At 47.1% G+C, this 21810-nt stretch overlaps 1 protein-coding gene and 2 non-coding genes across 5 annotated transcripts in view; all 3 read left to right on the top strand.

Annotated features, from left to right (window-relative positions):
* The window catches only part of ATG16L1 (autophagy related 16 like 1), a 37994-nt gene extending 19670 nt beyond the window's left edge, over nucleotides 1–18324 (top strand). For all 3 annotated transcript variants that reach the window (XM_033112114.1, XM_033112113.1, XM_033112112.1), the window contains 9 exons: nucleotides 2371–2476; nucleotides 6168–6238; nucleotides 6854–6925; nucleotides 12082–12202; nucleotides 12475–12580; nucleotides 14888–15037; nucleotides 15180–15227; nucleotides 16056–16157; nucleotides 16841–18324. In XM_033112114.1, coding sequence (XP_032968005.1) covers nucleotides 2371–2476; nucleotides 6168–6238; nucleotides 6854–6925; nucleotides 12082–12202; nucleotides 12475–12580; nucleotides 14888–15037; nucleotides 15180–15227; nucleotides 16056–16157; nucleotides 16841–16934 — 870 coding nt within the window. In that variant the 3' untranslated portion in view covers nucleotides 16935–18324. The remainder of the gene's footprint in view (nucleotides 1–2370; nucleotides 2477–6167; nucleotides 6239–6853; nucleotides 6926–12081; nucleotides 12203–12474; nucleotides 12581–14887; nucleotides 15038–15179; nucleotides 15228–16055; nucleotides 16158–16840) is intronic.
* On the top strand, nucleotides 772–1045 carry LOC117026418 (small Cajal body-specific RNA 6). The gene has a single exon (XR_004423769.1). It is a non-coding gene; the product is annotated as a small Cajal body-specific RNA 6 (non-coding RNA).
* On the top strand, nucleotides 11344–11600 carry LOC117026417 (small Cajal body-specific RNA 6). Its single transcript, XR_004423768.1, has one exon. It is a non-coding gene; the product is annotated as a small Cajal body-specific RNA 6 (non-coding RNA).
* Nucleotides 18325–21810: the final 3486 nt, after the last annotated feature.

The following is a 21810-nucleotide window of genomic DNA, read 5'->3' as shown; positions in this document are numbered from 1 at the left end:
TGACACAGTTTGCTTAGCTTCAGAGGACAGACTTGATTACAGCCATCCTCCGTGATAGAGGACTGGATGGGAGGATTGCTAGCAGGAGGGATGGATGGGGCGGGCAGTTTGGTTAGCGCTGGTGAGAAATGAAACGTAATTCATGTAATTGCTGTCACCACTTGCTCCAAGGTAGTGAGAGTCTCGTCAGTGGTGTGTTTTGGAGGGTCAGTAGGGAAATTCCTGAGGCTGGCACCTGTACCTGTGTGACTTCATGATTTATACCTGTATCTGTGTGACTTCTGACCACGTGGTTGGAAGCAGGAGACAGTCCTGGGCAAAAGCCTCTTGATACCAGGACTGTCGGCTGGAGTTCAGAGCTGGATTCTAGTCCGAAGGGAGAATCCGAGTCCCCGCTGGAGTGCTTGAGCAGGAACTGAGCAAGCCTAGGAAATGTAGGGTACCTGGCTAGGGCTGTCCAACGGAGTGGGGCAAAGGCAGAGCAGAAAGTGCAGAGCACAGAGAGTTGGGCTGACTCTTAGATTGTGTGGGATGAGTTAGAGGAGCCAGCTTTCAGGGGAGAGAGACTTGATACAAATGGGATGGAATTTATATGGGGCAGCTTTCAGTTCCAGGCATAATAAGAAGGAACTTGAATAATTAGCTATTTGCACACAATGAGCTTTGGACATTTAAAGAGAGTCCCACTCTGGATGAGCTGGGGACCGTTAAAGCCCCTTCCCGTCCCACTCCACTCCTGTGATTCCCTGGCCGGCCTGGGCACCTCACAGCGGTCGATGATGATTGGTGAAAGGTCTGATTGCACTTGATGTCACAGTCCCTTCGCTGCCCTCAACTCCCAGCAGCCCATTTTTTCTGCCTGTCACATTTAAGTCATGTGTGTGGGGTAATGGCGCAGCTGATAATTTGGGATTCTGTCAGCGTGTGTTTCTGCAAGTGAATGGTTCACAGCTGACAACTGTCCAACAGCACCAGCTCTCAGGAGATTGATGAGCGGCAGCCATGGGTGTGATGGTGCATGATCTGAAGTTTTCAATCTGAGACCTGTTTAGTAGAAAGACACCATAGAAAAGGCAGAGAGTTGCATGGAGCCAAAAAGTGGTCACCTGTCGTACAGCTTTCCAGCAGTGGGACGCAGAAGGAGGAGTGGGAAATCAGATCACCCAGCAAAGAAGAATAAAGTGATGTTTATATCCCAGTTAATAGTCGTGCTCTCTGTACGCTTCTAAGTATCTTTTTCAGTCCCAAGCAAATGTGAGGATCAGATTTTGTCTTCTCAAAATGACCTTTCGGGCAATGATGAGTGATGACCTGTTTAATGATCTAATATTTACAATCCGTGTTTTCCACGGCCTTTTCTATTTTCCCTTATGGAACTTTTCCAACGTAGAAGTGGAGAGGGGACTTAGAGAGCCATCATCCTGTGAGGCAGCGTCAGTTCGGCACATTTGCCAATCTCCTTACCTCTCCCCCGCACATTTTGTTTGGAGCAGAATCCCAGGCATCATATTTCATCCATAACTATTTCAGTATCTGTAGACTTAGAGGTGATCACAGTGACAACTTCTAGTATTCTCTCCTCGTTCTAGAATGGGATGCTTTTTACTCGCTTTCCCTTATCCAGAACACAAAGGCCATCTTTTCAGATCATGTGTTCCAGTGTGGGTGCCAGCCTCAGGAATTTCCCTATCAAGAGTTTAAATTCTCCCCCAAATAATAGCTGCTTCGTGGTCAGGCACAGTCCTAGGTCACAAAACCTGTGGGAGTTCTTTTTTATGGACGAGCAAACTGAGGCTTCAGGAAGTTAAACTTGGCAGAGGTCACACCAAGAGCTAATACACGTTAGTGGCGTGCTGTTTCCATAAAGAACCAGTAGGATTCCAGTGTGACACTGATGTGCGGCGATAGGACTGGCATGTGCTCCTATTAGGACTCCAGGTGTTAGGAAAGCATACAGGCCTCCTTTAGCAGGAGAAGCCTGCTATGCATGAATTAGATACATAGTTGGATACATAGTACGAATGCAATCTGGACAAAAGAGGCTGTTAAAGAGTATCGTTTGAAATTTCTTACTCTTAGAAGAAGTAAAATTATGCAAAGACAGACTTTAGGCAGTTAGTTTACACAGACTTTGAATCCTCTTTAAGAAGGTTACACCGTATTTAAGTAAGTAGAACTGTATAAGAGTAAAATGATTACAGAATCTTAGGAGAGCCTGGGCTAGGAACCCAAGTTAGTTTATGATGGGCTCCCGTCTCCCCAAGAGTGAACGCTCAGCCTTTGGTTTGGCATCCAGTGGGCTCATTGGTATTGGGCTCTTTCTTCGTGGGAATGATGGTGATTGGGTCTGAAACGCTGCTTGTCTTGCAGGACGCCCACGATGGGGAGGTAAATGCCGTGCAGTTCAGTCCGGGTTCCCGGCTCCTCGCCACCGGGGGCATGGATCGGAGGGTGAAGCTTTGGGAAGTGTTTGGAGGTGAGGGCTCATGGGAGTGACAGAAGGAAGCTGCGTCGTGGAAGGAATCCGACCAGAGCGTCAGTAGCCATCTCAGTTACACTTTACAGCTGAGTGGCTGTTGGCTCTGAATTTCCAAGTAGTGACTAGAAAATGCTGTTAAGTTATGGATATGTTTGTGTTAGTGTTTTTCAAACATACACTAATTGGAGCATCTAAGATAGTACAGGTTTTAGAAGGAAAATTAAAAATCCAACAGCTGTAGACTCTGATTAAACTACGAACTGTGGTTTATGCATTTACTAATGCCAGTGGCCGTAGCCTAACAGAAAACATATTTAACAGCTTATCAGCCAAAGGCCCTAAGGTCAAGACTGAGTCTTTGGTTAGACATTGTTTCAGAAATTACCTCAGAGCACTCAGAAATGGGATGGCATTGGAACCAGAAATGGGAGTTATGAAATCATCTCTTAGAATTCTGGAGCTGGGGCATAGCCCAATTTCAGCATTTGGAGATTCAGTGAAAAATATACACATACTTTTCATAAAGCAAAGTCAAAGATTAGGCTGTAGGTTTTTAGAAGAACCACTTTGTCAAGTTTCCATAGTTACAGCACGTACATGTTCTCTGTCCAGCAATAAATAGTTCCCTCCGCTCCTCACAGGATCCTGTGCAGTTAGAAGGGTGGGTATTGCCCATATTTGAAAACTCGAGACACTACTGGATTTGCATGGTTGGTTCACACAGCGAGTAGATGGGTGACTTCCGTTGGAAGAGAGCGGTGCGGTCTGGCTGCACGTGCTTTGCTCCTGGCACTGCAGCCTCTCTAAGCTGGAGAGCTGCTGAAGAGGCCTCCGGTTACTGCTTTGGGTGTGTTTAGGCCAAAAAGGATGTGTGGATCCCTTTTGTTAGAACAGATGATCAGTACAGCGCCACACATGTCTGCGGGCCTTTTGAGTTTCAGGAAGGTGACTCAACGGTAGTTACGTCCCTGGCAATTACAGCTGGTCGCACGCAGCCCTTTAGAATCTGTGCTCTTTTACCCAGAAACACCTTAGGAGTGATACTTGCTGAACTGTTATAAAATAATAATAAAACGATAGCATAAGAATAGCAATTTTATGAGATTGGGTTCTTAAATCTAAGCAGATAATCTGATTTGATTAAGCTTTGGGACAAAAAGAAATAACACTAGAAATATTTTTGGTTTACTCCTTGGTCAGTAAAAGCACCTGTAAATAATTGGAGATGCCAACTTTTATTAACAGTGTTACCTTTGTATCAGTTATATCCTAATTATACGGCCTATCTTCCACAAACAGCTTATTAAGTCCATAGTTTTGTTCACTTTAGCTAATATTTGCTGAATCTTGGAAAAGACCAAGTCCAAGAGTCCATTTATGAAATAGTTCAGGGTGTCCTGTTTTTTTTGCCCTTTTAGAAGATCAGAAGAATGGCACTTTGCACCCAGTAGGCACACCTGTCCCTGCTCCGTCTATCAAAAACAGAGGCTCAGTTGGGAATTACTTACAGAAATGCAGTTGACGTAGCTTCCCCGGTGCCTTCTAGATAAAAGAACTTGAACAAGGTGTTTGGACTATTGTCTGGAATAACATTTTATTGATCATTTCTTATATTTGTCCAAACAGACCAGTAGTTTGGGCAGAAGCCAAAGTGATATTTCTTAGAATTTGTAGTAATATTTTTGTCTTTACAGGTCTAATTTAAATAAAGACCTTAATTAGTGGATGTCGGCTTTTTTTGACTCCTGAAAATCTAATGAAAGCTAGGATCCAGAAGGAGGCATTTCATATGCTGTATTTTGCAAATAAATTCAGAGGCGGCGTTCATCAGCCAGGTTAATTAATAATCCTGGCCCTAAATGTATTTGACAGCTCCGAACCAGTATTCATATCATCATTATTACTATTTAGAAGTACTGAGTGAGAGATAAAGGTTATTCATTGAGATATTTCCTATTCTGTGCTCCCCTTTTATGAATTTGATTAGAGTGGTTCTGTAGTTGTTTTCCTAGCATTTCTAGATAGGTCATCCTTAAGCTACTCTTTAAAAAGGGGACTGACTCTCGTTATCAGGGAGACGTACACTCTTCTGAGCTTGGGCCTACATCACGGACATTTCCATGTGGGGGGCCAGTGCTGGCTGAGAGCAGGGCCCAGTGGCCTGTGGCTGGATAGAGTGAGGGAGCACTGGCGCAGGCAGTTGGATTGCCGGAATCTCAGGGTTCTTGGACATAGAGTTAGTGTAAGGACAGATTCCAGAAATGCCAAACTAGCATAACTGACATTTGAATGACTAGCCAGTTACACATAAAAAAATTCCTCCCAGACCATAATCAAAATGATCCCGCCTGGAGTCTGAAAATTTGATTGTTTAGTTCTGCAAAAGTGTTCATTGACACAAGTACCGATCAGACCCAAAGATGTATTTATGTAAACTAGAAAATTTTACTGAGAAAAAGCAGAACTAAATTAAACATGGTCTCTAAATCAGTTGACATGTTTTTTAAATTCCTGCACTTACCTCTCTGTAAAGGGAATGGATGACACTAAATTTCTTTAAAAGAACAGTTTAACACACAGGCAAGATGCTAGTCTCTGTGTCTGCTTATACATTTATCACTCTTAGAAACTGACTAACAGTATGAGGTATGATCACAAAATATGGTGAATGTTTACATTTAAAAAAAAAAACAGTAAAAGACACTTTGCCATTAATCCTCCTTCAGAATACCCCCCCTCATTTCAGATACACTTATTCCATCGTTCTTGCCGCTTTCTGAAGCAGTTCTGGAAGTCCTCTTTCATGAGTGTCTTTAGTTGTGCTGTCATGGCTGCCTCGATGTCCTGAATCATTTTGACTTTGGGGAAGAGCCAGAAGTCACACGGTGCCAGATCCGGTGAATAAGGTGGATGAGGACACACCGTAATGTTTTCATTTGACAGAAATTGGCGTATCAGAAGCGATGTGGGACATGAACGTTGTCATGATAGAGGATGATTTATGACACACTTGAAAACAAACCTTCTCTCAACCGTAGCTCACACCTGACTAACTGCACCAAACAAGTGGAAACTTGTCACATACTGTTACTAAGGTGACGCACCACTTCCCACATTGAAGATCCCTGCCTTTCTGTTGGATGGCACTCGGCAGCAGCATTCACCGTATTTTGTGATCACAATGGAAGGGAAAGGCTCCGTATCACATATCGTTTCTGGTACAGCGATATCTGTCAAATAAAAACATTATGGTGTATCCTCTTCCCCCTTATTCATGGGATCTGGCACCATGCGACTTCTGGCTCTTCCCAAAAGTCAAAATGATTCAGGACATAGAGGAAGTCACGACAGTGCAACTAAAAACACTCACGAAAGAGGACTTCCAGAACTGCTTCAGAAAGTGGCAAGAATGATGGGATAAGTGTGTTCAAAGCGAGGGGGAGTATCTTGAGGGTAAATAATGGCAATCTGTATTTTACTGTAATAAAATTTTTTTATTTAAACATTCACTATTTTTTTATCACATGCCGTCTCACATTTTGTTTGTTCCACTAGTTGATTGTGTGATGATGCAGGAACGCTCTTGTTTTGACAATGTAATTGGCTTCTGTTGTGTTTCAGGTGCCCCATTTTAACTTACGTTTTGGCTTTACCTTCCTGTCTTTCCTGAATTTTTCTTTTTATCCAGACAAATGTGAGTTCAAGGGTGCTCTCTCTGGAAGTAACGCAGGAATTACAAGCATTGAATTTGACAGTGCTGTAAGTATCTAATACCCAGGGAAATAGGGGAATTTTGAGGTGTTTAGAAACAATTTAAGACACCTGGTTCTTGAAATTTAAAAAGAATTTATCTGGTTTCTCTGCTATTCTCTATCTTAAGTAAAATCAATGTTAGAGAAGGATGCAGGTAGATTACAAATGCACTGATCGTGACTGAGTTGAAGACTGACAACTGGGCCATGTCTCTGCAGACTCGATAAGGGCCCCGGTTTGGGTTGAGGTGACGCAGCAGAGATGAGTGGGTCTCCGAGAGGGCAGTTGGGAGATGAGGTGAGGGGAGAGTCGCTTCCTCTGGGCTCTGGCTTGGGCGGTGTGTAGAGAATTAGTATGTGGTGTTACTGAAGGCGGGCGGCAGGGGGGGTGAGTGTGGGAGGAGGGGTTCCATTTTGAGCTGGAGGGCCTGCAGCGTTCTAAGGAGAAATGTCTGAACGGAATGGGATGATGCGTGAGTTGACAGAACACGGGTGATAATGGTATTCGGTCAAGTGTGTAGTTTTAGACATCCAGACCTTGGACATTATTGGGGAGTTTGTAGTGTGTGAACTGGTTTCTTCTATTATGGCTGAAATGTGTTTTCCGCCTTTATTCCTGTAGGGATCTTACCTCTTAGCAGCTTCAAATGACTTTGCAAGCCGGATCTGGACAGTGGATGATTATCGGTTACGGGTAAGGCCCAGTTGACAAAATTAGTATAATCACCGAACTTCGTATGGTTATCAGGGCACAAAATGCAGGCAATCGCAGGTCAGTTTATGTAGGAAAATTGTGTGTGGGTTCCTAAAATCATATTTGATTTCCTTGCCCTTTCCTTTCCGCCTTGGGAAAATTTGTGTTTCCACTTTATACTCTCATTTTGTCCCAGGTTCAATTTCAAAATATTTGCAATAGGAAACCTTCACATTTCCATGAAAGACTTGAGATACTCCTGTTGATAAGAACTAGATACTTTCAGTAGATACCAGTTTTAGCTTAACTTCAGCAATCTTAGTGCCAGGATATAAACTGTGTTCATTTTGGGCTCCCAGACTTGATAATTATCTCACGGAGTATAGCTGGAAAGTATATACTTACCGATGTGCTTACGATAGAGAGAAAACAACTAAAGCAAGGAGTCAGGTGTAAGGGAAGGGAGAATAATGGGATCACCTGTGGAGCAACTCGGCATCTGAGCACAAACTTGCCGAGAAGTCTCTTGGATTCCAAGACAGAGACCAAAACTTCAGGGTTATATCACCTTTGTTCTAAAGAAAAACATACAGCTTAATTTGGAGACAGGTTTTCCTCCTTAAGCTTGAAGGAGTGTTCCCGTGAACTCATGAAATAAAGGCTACTGAAAGATACGGTGGAGGATGAACTTGACATTAATAGGCATTTTACCAAAAAACTTTGACACCAGCTCTTGTATGTCAACCCACGGGAAACGGCATAATGTTAAGTGGAGTTCTTACAGAGAGAGCTTTGGGGAGTGGGAGCTGCACTGCAGTGGTCCCCGGGTGGTTCGCGGTGGTCGGACCGACGACAACGCAGCAATGCGGCCACACGCTTAGCTCATCACGTAGGCCTTCTGTTCTCTTGAGCTCTGTGGCAGATGGCCAGCATCAGACGCTATTGTGTTTCCCGGAAAATAAGACCAAGCTGGACAATCAGCTCTAATGCGTCTTTTGGAGCAAACATTAATACAAGACCCGGTCTAATTTTACTATAAGACTGGGTGTTATGTAATATAATACAATAATAATATAACATAATACTTAGTCTTATTTTACTATAAGACTGGATATGATATATGATATGATATGGTGTAATATAATATAATATAAATATTATAAGACCAGGTCTTATATTAATTTTTGCTCCAAAAGACACATTAGAGCTGATTGTCTGGCTAGGTCTTATTTTCAAGGAAATACTGTAGCTGGACTGAAAGGGAGGGTGGTTGTTCTTTATTCTGGGTTGAAAGAAGATCCAGGGCTCTGCATACAAAATGTGCGATGACAAAGGTGACGTTCTCTTGTGACAGCTGTAGAGCCTGCCTGTGTTCTGTCTGCATGAAGGAGCGGGGAGGTGGACTGCCGGATGCCCACGGGCGTGGCTGGTCTCTTTCCTCAGGAAACAGTTCACGGCTGTTCCAATGCTTGAGCAAGTTTACAGTCCTGTGTCCTGCGCCCTAAACATGGGCAAGGTGGCCTAGCCTGTTTCATTGGCAGCCATGGAGTCCATCCTGTGGTGTGCCGTGTCCCGTAACCGTCTGTAATTAATAGTACTTTTAGGATGGAGTTGAACACTTGTGCAACTGTTGATTTCCCTTGAGGAAAAGGGACTTTTCTTCTGTGTGTTAGACCCATTTCTGAGGTATGTCATGTACATGCTGCTTTCAGTCCTCGGGGAACCAGGTGAGGTGGGTAGATGAGGGAACTGAGGCTCAGAAAAGGCCCCACCCCCAGCCCCCATTGCCTGAGGTCACGCAGTTAACAAAAAGATGAGAATTGGAATTGAGGCCTGTGCCCTTCCTTGTGTTGGATAGGCCTGGATTATTCCAGACTGAGGACAACAAAACTGTTTCATAGTGGAGAGGGACTTACAGCCTTCCTCACGTGTAGGCCCTTGGAGGAGAAAAGCAAGCCATTGAGGAGTCAACCAGTGCAGGCTGATATCTTTTCATTGGCAGAAGAGTTCTGTACAGGTGGGCATCAGCCTTTGGGTCAGACATAACAAGGGCACCTGGGGCGGATAGATCTGGAAGACAGAATTCATACTGTGGGGAAACTTTTCAAGTGAGCTCGTTTGCACGGGTGGGCTGAGTTTCCCTGGCGAGGGTGCTGTCACGGTGCTCGAGCTGTGGGGGCTCCTTTGCTTGACTAGCTGGACTAGGTGTGAGCCCCTCTGCTCACAGCCATGTCCTGCCCCGAGGTGAACGTGTGAAGAGATTAGGAGGCCTTTTTAAAACAGTTCCGTCCCCAGAGAACCTGCAAGAAACTTGCCAGGGTCCAGGATGTCAGTGGGGTGGTGGCTTCCACTTAGACACTAGTTGACAGTGGCTGTTGGAGGACTTGAATGGACATCCACATTCCGAAACTCAGGTTCCAAGCCCTGGTCAGTATCCGTAGCTTTTATGATGAGGGAATGGTGTTGGGAGAGATGGGAAGCACGGAGCCGCCTGTGGAGTGCTTGCTTTAAAATCCTTTCAGTGAAGGTGTCCTAGAAACAGCCTGCCATCGGCAGCGGCCCATGACAGGAGTCCTTGTGTTACCAGGTGTTCTCGACCTCTTAAAAGTCTAAAAAGGTCAGCGCAGAGTGGCCTGGCTGCTCTCTGAGATGTGACTTGAGGAAGTAGGCTGAAGAACCCACCCTGCTTGCTTCTCTAACAGTGACGTAGAGAAGGGGCCACAGGGACAACTGGCTTTCAGGAACTTCCTCTTACAGTTCTGCATTTTTCTGCGGTCAGTTTTCTTGGGTTGGTGTTAACGGTAGCTGCCTGCATGGTGGCCCTCGGGGTCTGCCCTGTGACACGAGAGCCTGTGTAGAGCCCTAGAGAAGAACGCTGAGCCCGTTTGGAGGCTCTGGCTTCTTTGACATCTGAATCCACTGCCTCGTCTTTTGTGAGTCTCAGTTTAAAAGAGGAAGATAAAACCTAACAGTTGTGTTAGAATTAAATATTAAAGATCAGTATCAAAAACAGTGAATGGAAAAAATAATCTTAAATCTGATCCACTTAAAGTAAGGACTTTTTAAATGATAAAAGCAATTCAGTGCTTCTAGGAGGCTCAGTTCCACCTTGGAGGGCATGGAGAAGGGCCTAGTTGGCCTCAGGCGGGTCCAGCTGATTTCCACCAAGAACAACATGAGAAGAAGTCTGTACTTTTAAAAGAGTAAGCTAATAGTACTTATGAAAAGCTGAGAAAGAAAAGCATCTCTTTGCTTGATTCCATTAGTCCAATAGTTTCATTCCAGGAAATAAATCAAGAGGAAGCTGTATGCTCGTAGTGCTCATTACACCATCATTTGTGATCATGAAACATAAGGTGTCCTAAGCATCTGTCCGCTGGCCATGGAAATTTCAATGAAATTGTGATCTCACCCTTTGAAGATTATTTAGCTATTAAAGATTAAGGGAGACTCTTAAGAATGGGGGCGCAAAAAGGAAGAGAATTAATGCTATCAACTGTGGGCCTTGTTTGGTCCCTACTAATTAAACCAGCATGAAGAAGAGATTAGTCTTTCAGAGATGTTAGAGACCCAAATCAGTGCGACCACCCCCCAGGCCCGTGCACTTTCAGCCATCACACGAAACATGCTTGTACTGTAATGTTAAAAGAGCAGTAGCTACCTTTTTAGGAATATTTTCACATGAAATATATGAAAATATGAACATATGCTTTTGGAGTCCATAAAAATGAGTGCGTTCACATAGCCCATTTCTGAGCAACATCTTTGCCTCCCTATGTTTGTGAAATGTGATTTTACTTTCACAGTAAAAAAGAAAACAGTGCATGTACACAGAATTTTCATTTTTTGGTGAAGTAGTTCTTTAATAAGAACTTAATTTACAGAGTGGGAGAAGGACCTACCGAGATTTCCTGTCTCCCGTGGTTTGTAGGCTGGATGGGTACGCCGAGTGGAGTCTTTATTCCTGTACTGTATTTCATAAAGCTTTGTTCCTGGAGCTGTCTTGCTTTTACCAGCAGGACCAGTGGGGGCTTTCATAGGCTGCAGCACACGTGCCCCTGGCTGGCAGCACGTGTAAGACGCAGTCTTGGTGTCAGAGAGGTTTTAATGTGGGACGGATGAGTTTTAGAATCCGTGCAAACTCCTCCTTAGAAAGGGAGAAGTACGTGTGACCATAAGTTTTCTGTTCTGTCCTGAAGTGCAGTTGCTGCTCTGAGCATAGAGGACAGAGTGGATTCTAAAATGTTAACACTGAAAATACAACACTAAACTCTGAGGTCTCGTTTTGGGAGTGGGGTTGGAACCCAGTAGTTAGCAGGGTAGTAGGTATCCTAGTGTCTTTTAAAAGGCTTTTTTTATTACAAAGAAAACATCAGTGATTTCCTTCTGAGCCCAGGAGGCTTCGTACGTATACAAGAGGTCAATGATGAATAGTAAAAGGGCTGACTCCCCAGGTCCGCTCCCAGCTCCCTTACCATCCCCAGCCACCTCACTGCCATCAGGCTCCAGTAGTGCTGTGATGGGCAAAAGGGCGGCTGACACTCGGTGATGCCCGGCTCTGTGTTCCTTGGCGAGCTCAGGGAGGACGTGCAGTTGGCATCCTACAGCCAGTCATGAAGGGATTTGCTGGGAGTGCTGGAATCTGGGGTTATGATCTGGCTTTCAAGCTGAGACCTCTGATGGAAAACCCCCAGGGGGTTTAATTATTTAAAGGGACCTGATGTTTTTTTCTGTAAATGATGCCTGCAGCGAACGAAAGTGTCTGTTCTGACTTTAAATAGGAAACTGATTTTCAGAGGCACTGGGTAAGACCCAGGCTTTAAAATTTTTGTAATTGGATATAATCCAGACTTACAAAAAAGGTGCAAGAACAGTACAAGAAGGTGTCTGCAATGAAGCCCATTTCAAAAAGGTCCTCTGACTGCCCCTCCCTTTTTTTGAGGATAGGGGCACTTGAAGTTTGCACTGGCGAGGATGGGTTGTTGTTTTTCAGTGTTGTTCATGGTGGGAGCTGTATCCTCTTCCTCTTTATACCTCCCCTCTGGCGACACCCAGAGATAGGCTTTCCGGGGTGTGTGGAGAAGCGCACTGGGACTGCCGCTGGCTCTCCCAGCACGGTGCCCCCAGGCTGACTGTGGCTGTGCTTTCTTTCCTAGCACACTCTGACGGGACATAGCGGCAAAGTGCTATCCGCCAAGTTCCTGCTGGACAACGCGCGGATCGTTTCCGGAAGTCACGACCGGACGCTCAAACTCTGGGATCTGCGCAGCAAAGTCTGTGAGGAAATTCAGTCTCTCTGTGTCTATATGTGCCATGGGATGCTAACTGCAGAGGTGTTCGGGGCTGCGTCAGAGCCTGTGTTTAGTGCCATACAGTTTGAATTTCAAGTCTGGTTTCAGATTCAGGGTGGCACTGAGGTGGTGGCAGTTTTTCGTGCTTGAGGCTTCATTTAAATGAGTAGTTCTGATTACTCAGCGGCAGAGGGCAGTGGTGTGTGGGCAGCCATGGAGGGGCCTCTGCTTGATGACTGATGTTCGGTTTTCTTTCAGGCATAAAGACAGTGTTTGCAGGATCCAGCTGCAATGATATTGTCTGCACAGAGCAGTGTGTAATGAGTGGACATTTCGACAAGAAAATTCGTTTCTGGGACATCCGGTATAATAACCAAGAGCTTGGTGGGGAGGCAGATGAGAGGGTCTCTACATGGTAGAACTGTGATGACGTGTCCATGGGTTGTGTTTTTAAATTCCCTAGAAATGGTGAGCTCCAGTACACATTTATTTGAAGTTTGATTTTCTTTACCATGAAGTAGACAGTGGCGTTCAACAGTCATGTACGAGCACGCACGCACTGTGTACTTATGAGGTGCTCTGCTAGCTGCTAGATAAGCCTAGGTGTACAGCGAGCTAGGTAGGTAGTTCCAGTATAATCGGTAGGACAGACACAGGCCTGCGCAGTGCGCTGAAGTGAGCCAGGCACCTTTGTCCCAGGACGGAAGAGAAGGCCTCGAGGCTCGTCTCGCGAGGTGAGCAGGCCTCACTGCAGAAAAACCCCTGGCAGCCGGGCAGCCTGCTGGGGCCGAAACACGGCGAGTTGGGGTGGGGCGTGGGAGGAGATTAACGGGTGGCATCAGATGGCCTCAGGCTTTGTGCCATTTGAAAGTGACTGGATCTTAGAAGCTGTTGGGTGTTTGGCAAAGGATTGCTTCACGAGAGCCTAGCATGTTACGTTGTTGGCAGTTTCAGAGCGTGTATTGGGGCGCAGGGAATCAGTAAAGAGTGAGGAGAATCTGAACTCAAAGCAGGAGAGGGAGGTGTGGAGGGAGGGAGCAGTTTGAGGGAGAGCTCGGACAGGACTTATTGACAGGTTGGATGTAGAGGGTGAGGAAGGGAAGAATTCAAGCAAGACGAAGAATAAATGACAGATTTAGGAAGAAGGTGCAGAGAATGTGTTCAGCTAAGGACATTAGTTTGTAGTTTCTAATAGACATTTGGAGAAATGGGAGCAGAATTTTTGAGAGCAGTCTGGAGTCCTCAAGGAGGACTCTGAAGGTGTGAGAACGGATTACTCAAAGACAGCATATAAAGCAGGACGAGGGCTGCATCTAGGGAGCTGCCTCAGGAGGCGTGGCCAGGAGTGGCTGGAACGCTGGAGAGTCCTGTTGGTGGGCCAAGGTGGAGGGGCGTGAAGGGGCCGCTGGCAGGAGTCCAGTAGGATGCGGCTGCTCTGTGAGGAGGTACCGTGTTTCCCTGAAAACAAGAGCGGGTCTTACATTAATGTTTGCTCCAAAAGATGCAGTAGGGCTTATGTTCAGGGGACATCATCCTGAAAAGTCAGGCTAGGGCTTATTTTCTGGTGAGGTCTTGTTTTTGGGGGAACACGATAGCTGGTGATCTGATTGGGTGGGGGGCAGCATGGTGAGTGAACAGCCTGTGGGTCCAGGTGATGCTTAGAAAGGCCTGGTGTGAAGCCTCTGGCTCCTGGCCATCACCTTCGGTTAGCTTTTTTAAAACTGAAATTTGAACCTGAAGCATGGAATTCAAGAGTTAAGCTGGATGTTAGAGGTTTTCTGGTCCACCCCCTAATTTGACAGATGAAGACCCCGAGTCCCAAGGCAGTGGAGTGGCTTGCCTCCCCCCACGTATTTAAAAACACTAAGATAGGGGTGGCTGGTCGGCTCAGTTGGTTAGAGCACAATGCTTGTAGCACCAGAGTTGCTGGTTTGATCCCTAAATGGGTCAGTGTGAGCTGCACCCTCCACACTCTGACTTAGGGATGGTGAGGTAGGAAATCATTTCCTTGTAATCTTACAACAAAATGACTACGAAGGGTCCGCGCCTCCTCTGGCTGTAACCCCAACAGATCGCTGTTCACGGACCTGGGTGTAGACTGGGGCCCAGAAAGAACTGGGAGGCCAAACGGAAGAAGAGGGACTTGCGAAGTGTGGTGACTCTGCCCTGGAGTCCCGTGTGACATCTCGCGTCACCGAGGGAGTTGGAGGGCCCCTGAGCTGAACTGTGTGTGGAGGAACCACACATTTGTCCATATAAGACAGCCCAGTCCCACCGCAGCAAGTTCACATGTCTTTGGATAAGTTGAAATGGTATAATTGGAATAACACAGCACTAATTGGGTAGTAGCCCTGGTTGGCACGTGCTGATCAGAATCACTGATTGGTAGTTACTGCGTTACTCCAGAAATGGACAAGGATGTGAATTCTTACCAAATTTGGAGTTCTAGTACTCAAAACTATTACCATAGCGTCCATTGATGGAAAGAATTAAAAAAGCAATCACTGAGGTTACTTTTATAAGGTTGGGGACGCGTTCACTGCCCTTGGAGAGGGTGCATTCTAGTTGAATTGCTTTCCCACCCCCTTCTGCATGCACGACATCCTGGTTAAAACGGGGAGTTGTGCTGTGTCTCTGTTACATTTTCTCAGACGTTCCATTTCGTTTGCAGGTCAGAGACTATCGTCCAAGAGATGGAGCTGTTGGGAAGGATCACTGCCCTGGACTTAAACCCAGAAAGAACTGAGCTCCTAAGCTGCTCCCGTGACGACCTGCTAAAAATTATTGATCTCCGAATAAATGCTATCAGACAGACATTTAGGTAACTGAAGACACACTGGTTTGGGTTTCATTTGAGTTGCTGGTTTTCTGAGGATTGCATGAAGATCAGAGGCCCCCAGCCTGCTCTTAGCTCCTCAGTGCCCTGAACTCTCGGGGTGACCGTGCCCTGTTGTTTGTTTCAGCGCGCCTGGCTTCAAGTGTGGCTCTGACTGGACGAGAGTTGTGTTCAGGTGAGTGGTGATGCCCCTGCTGCCCCCGCTTACCCCCAGCGTGGTCCATCTCAAAGGTTAGAACACGGGCATTTTCCCGGTGGGATGACAGCCAGGTTTATACAGGTCTCGACCTGAGTGTCCAGGAGTGAGCCTGTCAGTTCAGTACTGGAGGTCCCTGTCACAGGAGGTCCTTCCTTCCTAGTGTGCCGTTGTGATTACAAGAAGAGAAGTATGTTGTACTGAAATACAAAGGTTGGCTAGTCAGTTTGTTCTGGGCAGAGCAGCTTCCCCTGTCTTTCCTGCATTCGCACAGAACTAGTTGAGAGCCGTTAGGGAAGGGGACTGTCGCACCCTGGACAGAGCTGGGTGGGCTCTCGGGAGAAGGACAGTTTCCCTTTCCTGGTTCTCCCTGTTGCTGTGCATGGTGCTTCTCCCACGTGCACTGCCATGGTTAGTTCCCGTACTGTGGAGAAGCTCACAGAAACTCCACAGCTGACACTTCCTTCTTTCCTGCTGTCACTGAACCATATAACCAGGCGGTCTGTCAGCTGAAAGACACCCTTTGCCATTTGGGGGTTGACTTGATCACCCTGTGTGCTGTTTATATGTCTGAGAGACAGGGCCTTGTGGACCCAAGAAGTAACATGGCACCATTCTGCAGTGGGTGGGTGAGGCCAAGATGACAGGGTGAAGCAGCTTTGGTCGGAACAGTGAGTGGCGCCTTCTGATTTCTGGGTCTAGGAACGGTCATGTGTTTGACTCAAATGAGGAGTGAACATGACTTGGGAAGAGGCAGGGATGCGGAATTGGGGTGGGCGCTGACACCTTGTCTTCTGTGTTCCCCAGCCCTGACGGCAGCTATGTGGCAGCAGGCTCGGCCGAGGGCTCGCTCTACATCTGGAGCGTGCTCTCGGGGAAAGTGGAGAAGGTCCTTTCAAAGCACCACAGGTAAGATGAACTCTGCGAGCCCCTCTGAGGTGGTGCGCGGGTCCTGTGACTTCCTCCGGGGTCATGGCCTCTTCAGGCGTGGACCTGAGTCGGCCCCACAAGGGCAGTGTCCACTCACGTGCTCTGCTGTGAGCTAGGTCAGAGGACAGAAGCTGGGCCATTCCCACAGTACAACAGAGTGTTCTGATTCATGTTACGGAATATTCCTGTTCGAGCAATTAGAGCAGTGGCTGCTGGAGGAAAGGTTACAGAAACATTGTCTCTTACCTTCCCCATGGCTCCTTGTTTTCTTAGCTTTGTTCCATCACCCAGGCCCAATTGCTAGTTAGACTGCAGAGCCGGGTTCCTGCAGAACCACCTCTGTCTGGGCCTTGAGCAGTGAGTGGTCCTGTCCTTGGTCCTCAGGAGCTTGTCAGAGGCACGTGATGTCACTCACTGTCTTATTCACTCAGAGCTGTTCCTTAGGGCAAACTCGAGAGGGCCCGAGTCCCTTCATCCCGAAAGCACATCCTAAAATACAGTACAGGCTCTTCCTAGTTCCTTTGCTCCGCTGAAGTGCCTGCTGGGGAGTGCGAGCAGCACTGGCGAGTAACGCAGGCCGTGAGTGGCCAGAGCCTGACTGCAAGGAAACCTGTGTGAGCTTCACAGGGCTCTCACAAGCCTTCCGCCCTCTCCCTTTGAAGCTCATCTATCAATGCGGTGGCGTGGTCCCCCTCCGGCTCCCACGTGGTCAGTGTTGACAAAGGAAGCAAAGCTGTGCTGTGGTCAGAGTATTGATGGCGCCTCCCGGGAGAGCAGACCCGAAGCCGGAGAAGCACTCAGGCCCGCAGCTCTGTCGGCAGGTGGTGTTGGCTGCAGCTTTGACCTCCAGAGGACAGCGCAAGCCCTGTGGCAGTGGCCTTCCTTTGAATGGGATTTCTGAGGATGTGGGCCGAGGTCTCTCGTGACCTGGAAGAGTAACACTGAAAAAGATCTGACACTGCGGTCCCTTAGCCGAGGCGCAGCTTCTTGCCTCAGTTCAGGTGGGAAACACTACTGGCTCTGATCTTCCGTACCTAAGCAGGGGGCACAGGCACCACCGCTCTCCTCACTGGACGGTTATGCCAAAAACACCCCCACCTGGCGGGGGGTTCTTCCTCTGCGCTTGTTCCCGTCCTTCCAAAGTCAGTTCTGGCCTAATGCATGTCCTGTCACCTTAGGGTTATTTTCCCGGTGAACTTGCTTTAATCATTGGATTCACAGAAACCCAAAGAGGCTTACCCCATCCTCAGGTGGCCCGTGGCGACCACCCTGGTTTCCAAGGAGACCTGGGACTGTGGTCCTCCCTGCTGTTTTGTATCATTACTAGGCTCTTCCTCCCATCTCATCTGATTACGGTTGGAATTTTCTTAGATCTCCTAAACTGTCCTTGAAAAGCAACTATTCTGCAAAGCTTTTGATTCTACATATCTATTTCTTGGTCAAGACATAAATCTCAACTTGGTTAAACAAATATTTTTTTGAAACGAAGTACAAAAACCTTTTTGCAGAGAAGTGAGTGTGCTGCAGGAAAGTAAAGGGTGTGTTCCTGTCTCCATCTGTCAGTTCCCAGAAAGGGGGCGCACACCACGGTCCTTCCAGGTGTGCCTAGGTGACAGCTGGGGTGGGGCTGGAGGGCCGGAATGCGTTAGTTACGCCAGCCAGCAGCTCGTCCCCGTCCCTTTGCCAGGCCTCCATGCAATACTTCCTCGGTGCTTCCACGCAGGAACCCGTTCCAGGAGGCCGGGGAATGTCCCCTTTTCAATCTCAGGAGCTGTGATTAGGGCAGGGGAAAGACTGGCCTGTGGCATTTAAAAAAAAAAAATTCTCTTTCCCATCTTACCTGTGTATAAAATTTTAGTTCCTCAAATGACTGAAACACTGATGTTTGTATCACTTTTTAATTTGCACTTTACTTGTTTCCTTCCATTCTTGCCCTCTGGACAGCTGGATATGAGTGCTGGAGTGGGTGCGGTGAGGTGTCTGTCCTGTGTTGGGGGTCCTCCTTTCCCTCACCCCGCCCTCATCTCCCCTTTTCCGTTTGCCATTCAGAGAACTCAAGCGGAGCTGAAATTCACAGGCCAGGGCATGTCTTATTTATTTAATTGTGTTGCCCAACAGAACTTGATGTAAATAAAAAAGAAATCTGTTATATACTTTTCAAACTCCGTGTCTCTTGGTGGTTCTTTTATTCTCCTTTATCCTCAAGGGGGATAAAAATCTGTTTCTTTCATTCATTTCCCTGGTATTTACTCATTTGTAAATAATGGCTAATAATTTCCTGGTGTCCTTCCTCGTTCATCACTTAAGCCCACGGTATCACTGCCTGTCAACGTCAACATTCCATAGTTTCCCATTGTTTGCACATATTAACGGGAACCAGGAAAGGGTCTCTTCAGAATTTGAGCAGCTGTCATCTAAGAGCCCAACGCACTGTTAGGCCTGCTGCAGGTACAAGTGCCTGGTCCCTGCGTGGGAGACTGTCCATAGCACTGATAATGCACTGTACGTGTCTCCTTCTGGCCTCCACTCATCCTCTTTGCAGAACGGCATGAATTACCTCACTGAGGAGTGATTTATTCATGGGAGCTCAGGTATCTAGCAGGCAGCCTTGTGCCATTAACAAATTCAGATCTGCCAGAATCCCCCGAAAGACCTGGACCGTCCCCGCACTGTGTTTACAGAGGGGTTGGCCGAACATCTGCTCAGCCCAGCTACTTGAGTCAAGATTTCCATCAGGATCTGAAGTCTTGGCAGCAGCCAGCACTTTCCCAAACAGCTGAGAGAGCCCTTTGCAAGTCAGCTTTGAAGAAGTGAGTGAGTCATTATAAAAGGAGGCCCGAAGTAAGCGATGTGTGGCCTCCGTTTTCTTTGAACTTGGAGGGGAGTGAGGCTGTTCTCTGCAGTAGCCTCCGATTATCCCCTTCTCTTTGAACTTGGAGGGAGCGTGGCGGCTCCTCTGCTTGTAACAACAATGTTTCAGTTTGAGGGGCATCCACACTGTGAAGCTCTTTGCAGGTCACCGGACTGCCAAGGTAGCTGATGGTGTGGACTCACACTACAGAGGAGTCTGCCTTCATCGGCTCTGTCGGATCACCTGGGACCCCACCCTGGTGCTCCTGGTTCTGTGGGGTGCGGAGCAGTGGGCACAGAGGTTTTTAATTTCCTAAACAGTTTCTGAAGGGTTACAGCCAGGGTACGTCCTTGTGAGTGTTGTCAGCTTTGACCCGGATGTTAATACGCCTCCGAGGCTGAGAACTTAAAAACTTCTTTTTAATCAACTTGTATTTCTCAGGTCGTTTCCCAAAACTGTAATAAATCACGGATGTGTTAAAGCACAGACTGCACACAGTAGCCCTTATCCTGTGGCTCGTAAAGCCCCTTTGCTCCTGTGCATTGTGGCACATGGGAAGTTTTATATGGACACAGGTAAATGGAGGACGCTGCTCTCGGCAGGGGGTAGGGGGTGGGGGTGGCAGCGCAAGCCCCAAGGTTGGGTTGGAGGGGGAGTTCCAGACTGCAGAGAGTACCAAGGTGCACAGAGCTACCTGTGTGTCTTCACATCTAGAACATGACCGTGACCTTGGGGAATTGGACATTTTAAAGTGTGGACTTGGAGCTCATCACCTGTGTGAGTCACCAGTGAGAAGAGTGATCCTGATAAAAAGCATCTCATACGGGATTGTTTGCTGGGCTGCAGAAACCAAGCATTTCTGGTTCTATAAGACGCCTTGGACGTAGAGAAGGAGTCTGGCTCTCATTCCGTAAGATCTGAAGTGTATCCTATTTTGCAACTAGGGGAAGGGTTCAGAGCTAAGCGAGGAGCTGTCTTAGATCCTGACCCCTCCGTAGGCCGGGGGGGGGGGGGCAGTGACGGCCACCTCAGATCCGCCTGGCCCCCCAGGCCTGCAGCGTGAGGCTGATGTCAAAGTGCCTGTTGGGGCTTTGGGTGCGGTGACGGGAAGAGTCGCTGTGTTAACGCCGTTACTCCACTTCATCTTTTCTCTTGTGTCTCCTACTACAGTACATACCAGTCGTGCTGGGCATCCCAAATTTTCAAGCCAATAAACGTTGGAAATCTTGAGTAGAGTGAAATATGTCTGTGTTGGCATGGGTTCTGTAAAAACACATAGGATACGTGGTACGTGCCAGTAAAAGATTAGACTCTGATCCAGAAAATGATCTTAGCTGCCTCACCTCTGCACCATTTGATCTCGTACCTCAGGGAGCTCGGGCTTTTGTAGCATGGCGTCCTGGTTTCCATCTGTGCCTCTGAACCCTTCCCTGTCTTCACTCCAGATGCTTCCGAACGTCCAGGTCCGGCTGGGCCCGGAACCTACAGGGGCAGAGGAAACACTCGTGTAATGAGTCTCGGCGTACCTACCCGCCACTCAGCAATTTGTGAGTGTTTTATAACAAATCAAGCATGTCATTGTCCCCATAAATCAGCATTCATCCCAAACTAATGAGGGCACCATGTCATAGTTACACCTCGTGGAATGCACAGTAGCTCAGTGCCGTTCACCATCCAGTTTATAGTCTCATTTTCCTGATTGTCTCGCCGATGTGTTTGTATGATTGACTTGTTTGAGTTGGGATCCAGTTAGCTTCCACCGCTCAACAAACTACCTTAAAGTGTAACGGCTTAAAACAACCATCCTTACGATTCCGTGAGTGGGCTGGGCTGAATGGTAGAGGCTGGCCTCACTCACGTCTGTTGATGTGCAGGCAGCTAGGGGAGCAAAGGGGACACAGCAAGAAAGCAAGCGGCACTGTAAAGCACGCGTCACTGTTTGGGTTGCCTTTTACACCCCATTGGCTGGAGAAGAGAGCCGGTGAATTCGGGCTTCACTTTTTAGAGAAATGGAATTAAGAGACAATCGGTAGGTATGTTTATGAGCCAGGCCGGTAAGAAGACAGGCTGTAATACACATCTGGTTTCTAGCTAGGACGCCGTAAGTCCTGTTCCCTGGAGCACATGCCCAGATGGTTCTAAGATGTCAGAAGTCTCAGGAGCAGCCATATCCTTGATGCCCATGTAGAGCTTGGCACAGAGTGGGTACTCAGTAAAGTTTTTGTTTAGTAGAATTGAATCAGCAAAAAACAAGCCAGCCCCATGATAGTGGGTCATAACCAGGTGAAAGGAACAGTGACAAAGAGGGAAGGGAGGTAGTTAAAAAAAATGTAAGAATAAGCCACACAGTAAGGGTAAATGTTTTGTAGAAATTTTATTCTGTACATATATGTGTATGTACAGGATCATGACATAAATATTTTTACTGTTTTTAAATTGATTGAGTTGAAAACCATATGACAAAATTAACCATTTTAAAGGGAGGAATACAGTGGCATTTAGTGCATTTGCAGTGTTGTACAACCACCACCTTTATCGCGTTCCAACAGAAAAGGGTATATTTTTACACGGGGTTAGTGTCAGTTTCTCTCAAACTTTTTTGATCTATAGCAGTCCCATCTGTCTGAAGAAAAGCACAGGCCCTTGTGTAGCTCGCGCTGCCATAACAAAACACCGTTGACTGAGCAGCTTCAACAACAGAAACTCCTTTCCCACACTTCTGGAGGCTGGAAGTCTGAGATCAAGGTGCCGGCGACGTAGGTTTCGTTCTGAGGCCTCGGC

The sequence above is a fragment of the Rhinolophus ferrumequinum genome, chromosome 8 (assembly GCF_004115265.2).
Source record: "Rhinolophus ferrumequinum isolate MPI-CBG mRhiFer1 chromosome 8, mRhiFer1_v1.p, whole genome shotgun sequence".
In the NCBI taxonomy this organism is placed as follows: domain Eukaryota; kingdom Metazoa; phylum Chordata; class Mammalia; order Chiroptera; family Rhinolophidae; genus Rhinolophus; species Rhinolophus ferrumequinum.
This window is presented reverse-complemented; position numbering and strand designations above follow the sequence as displayed.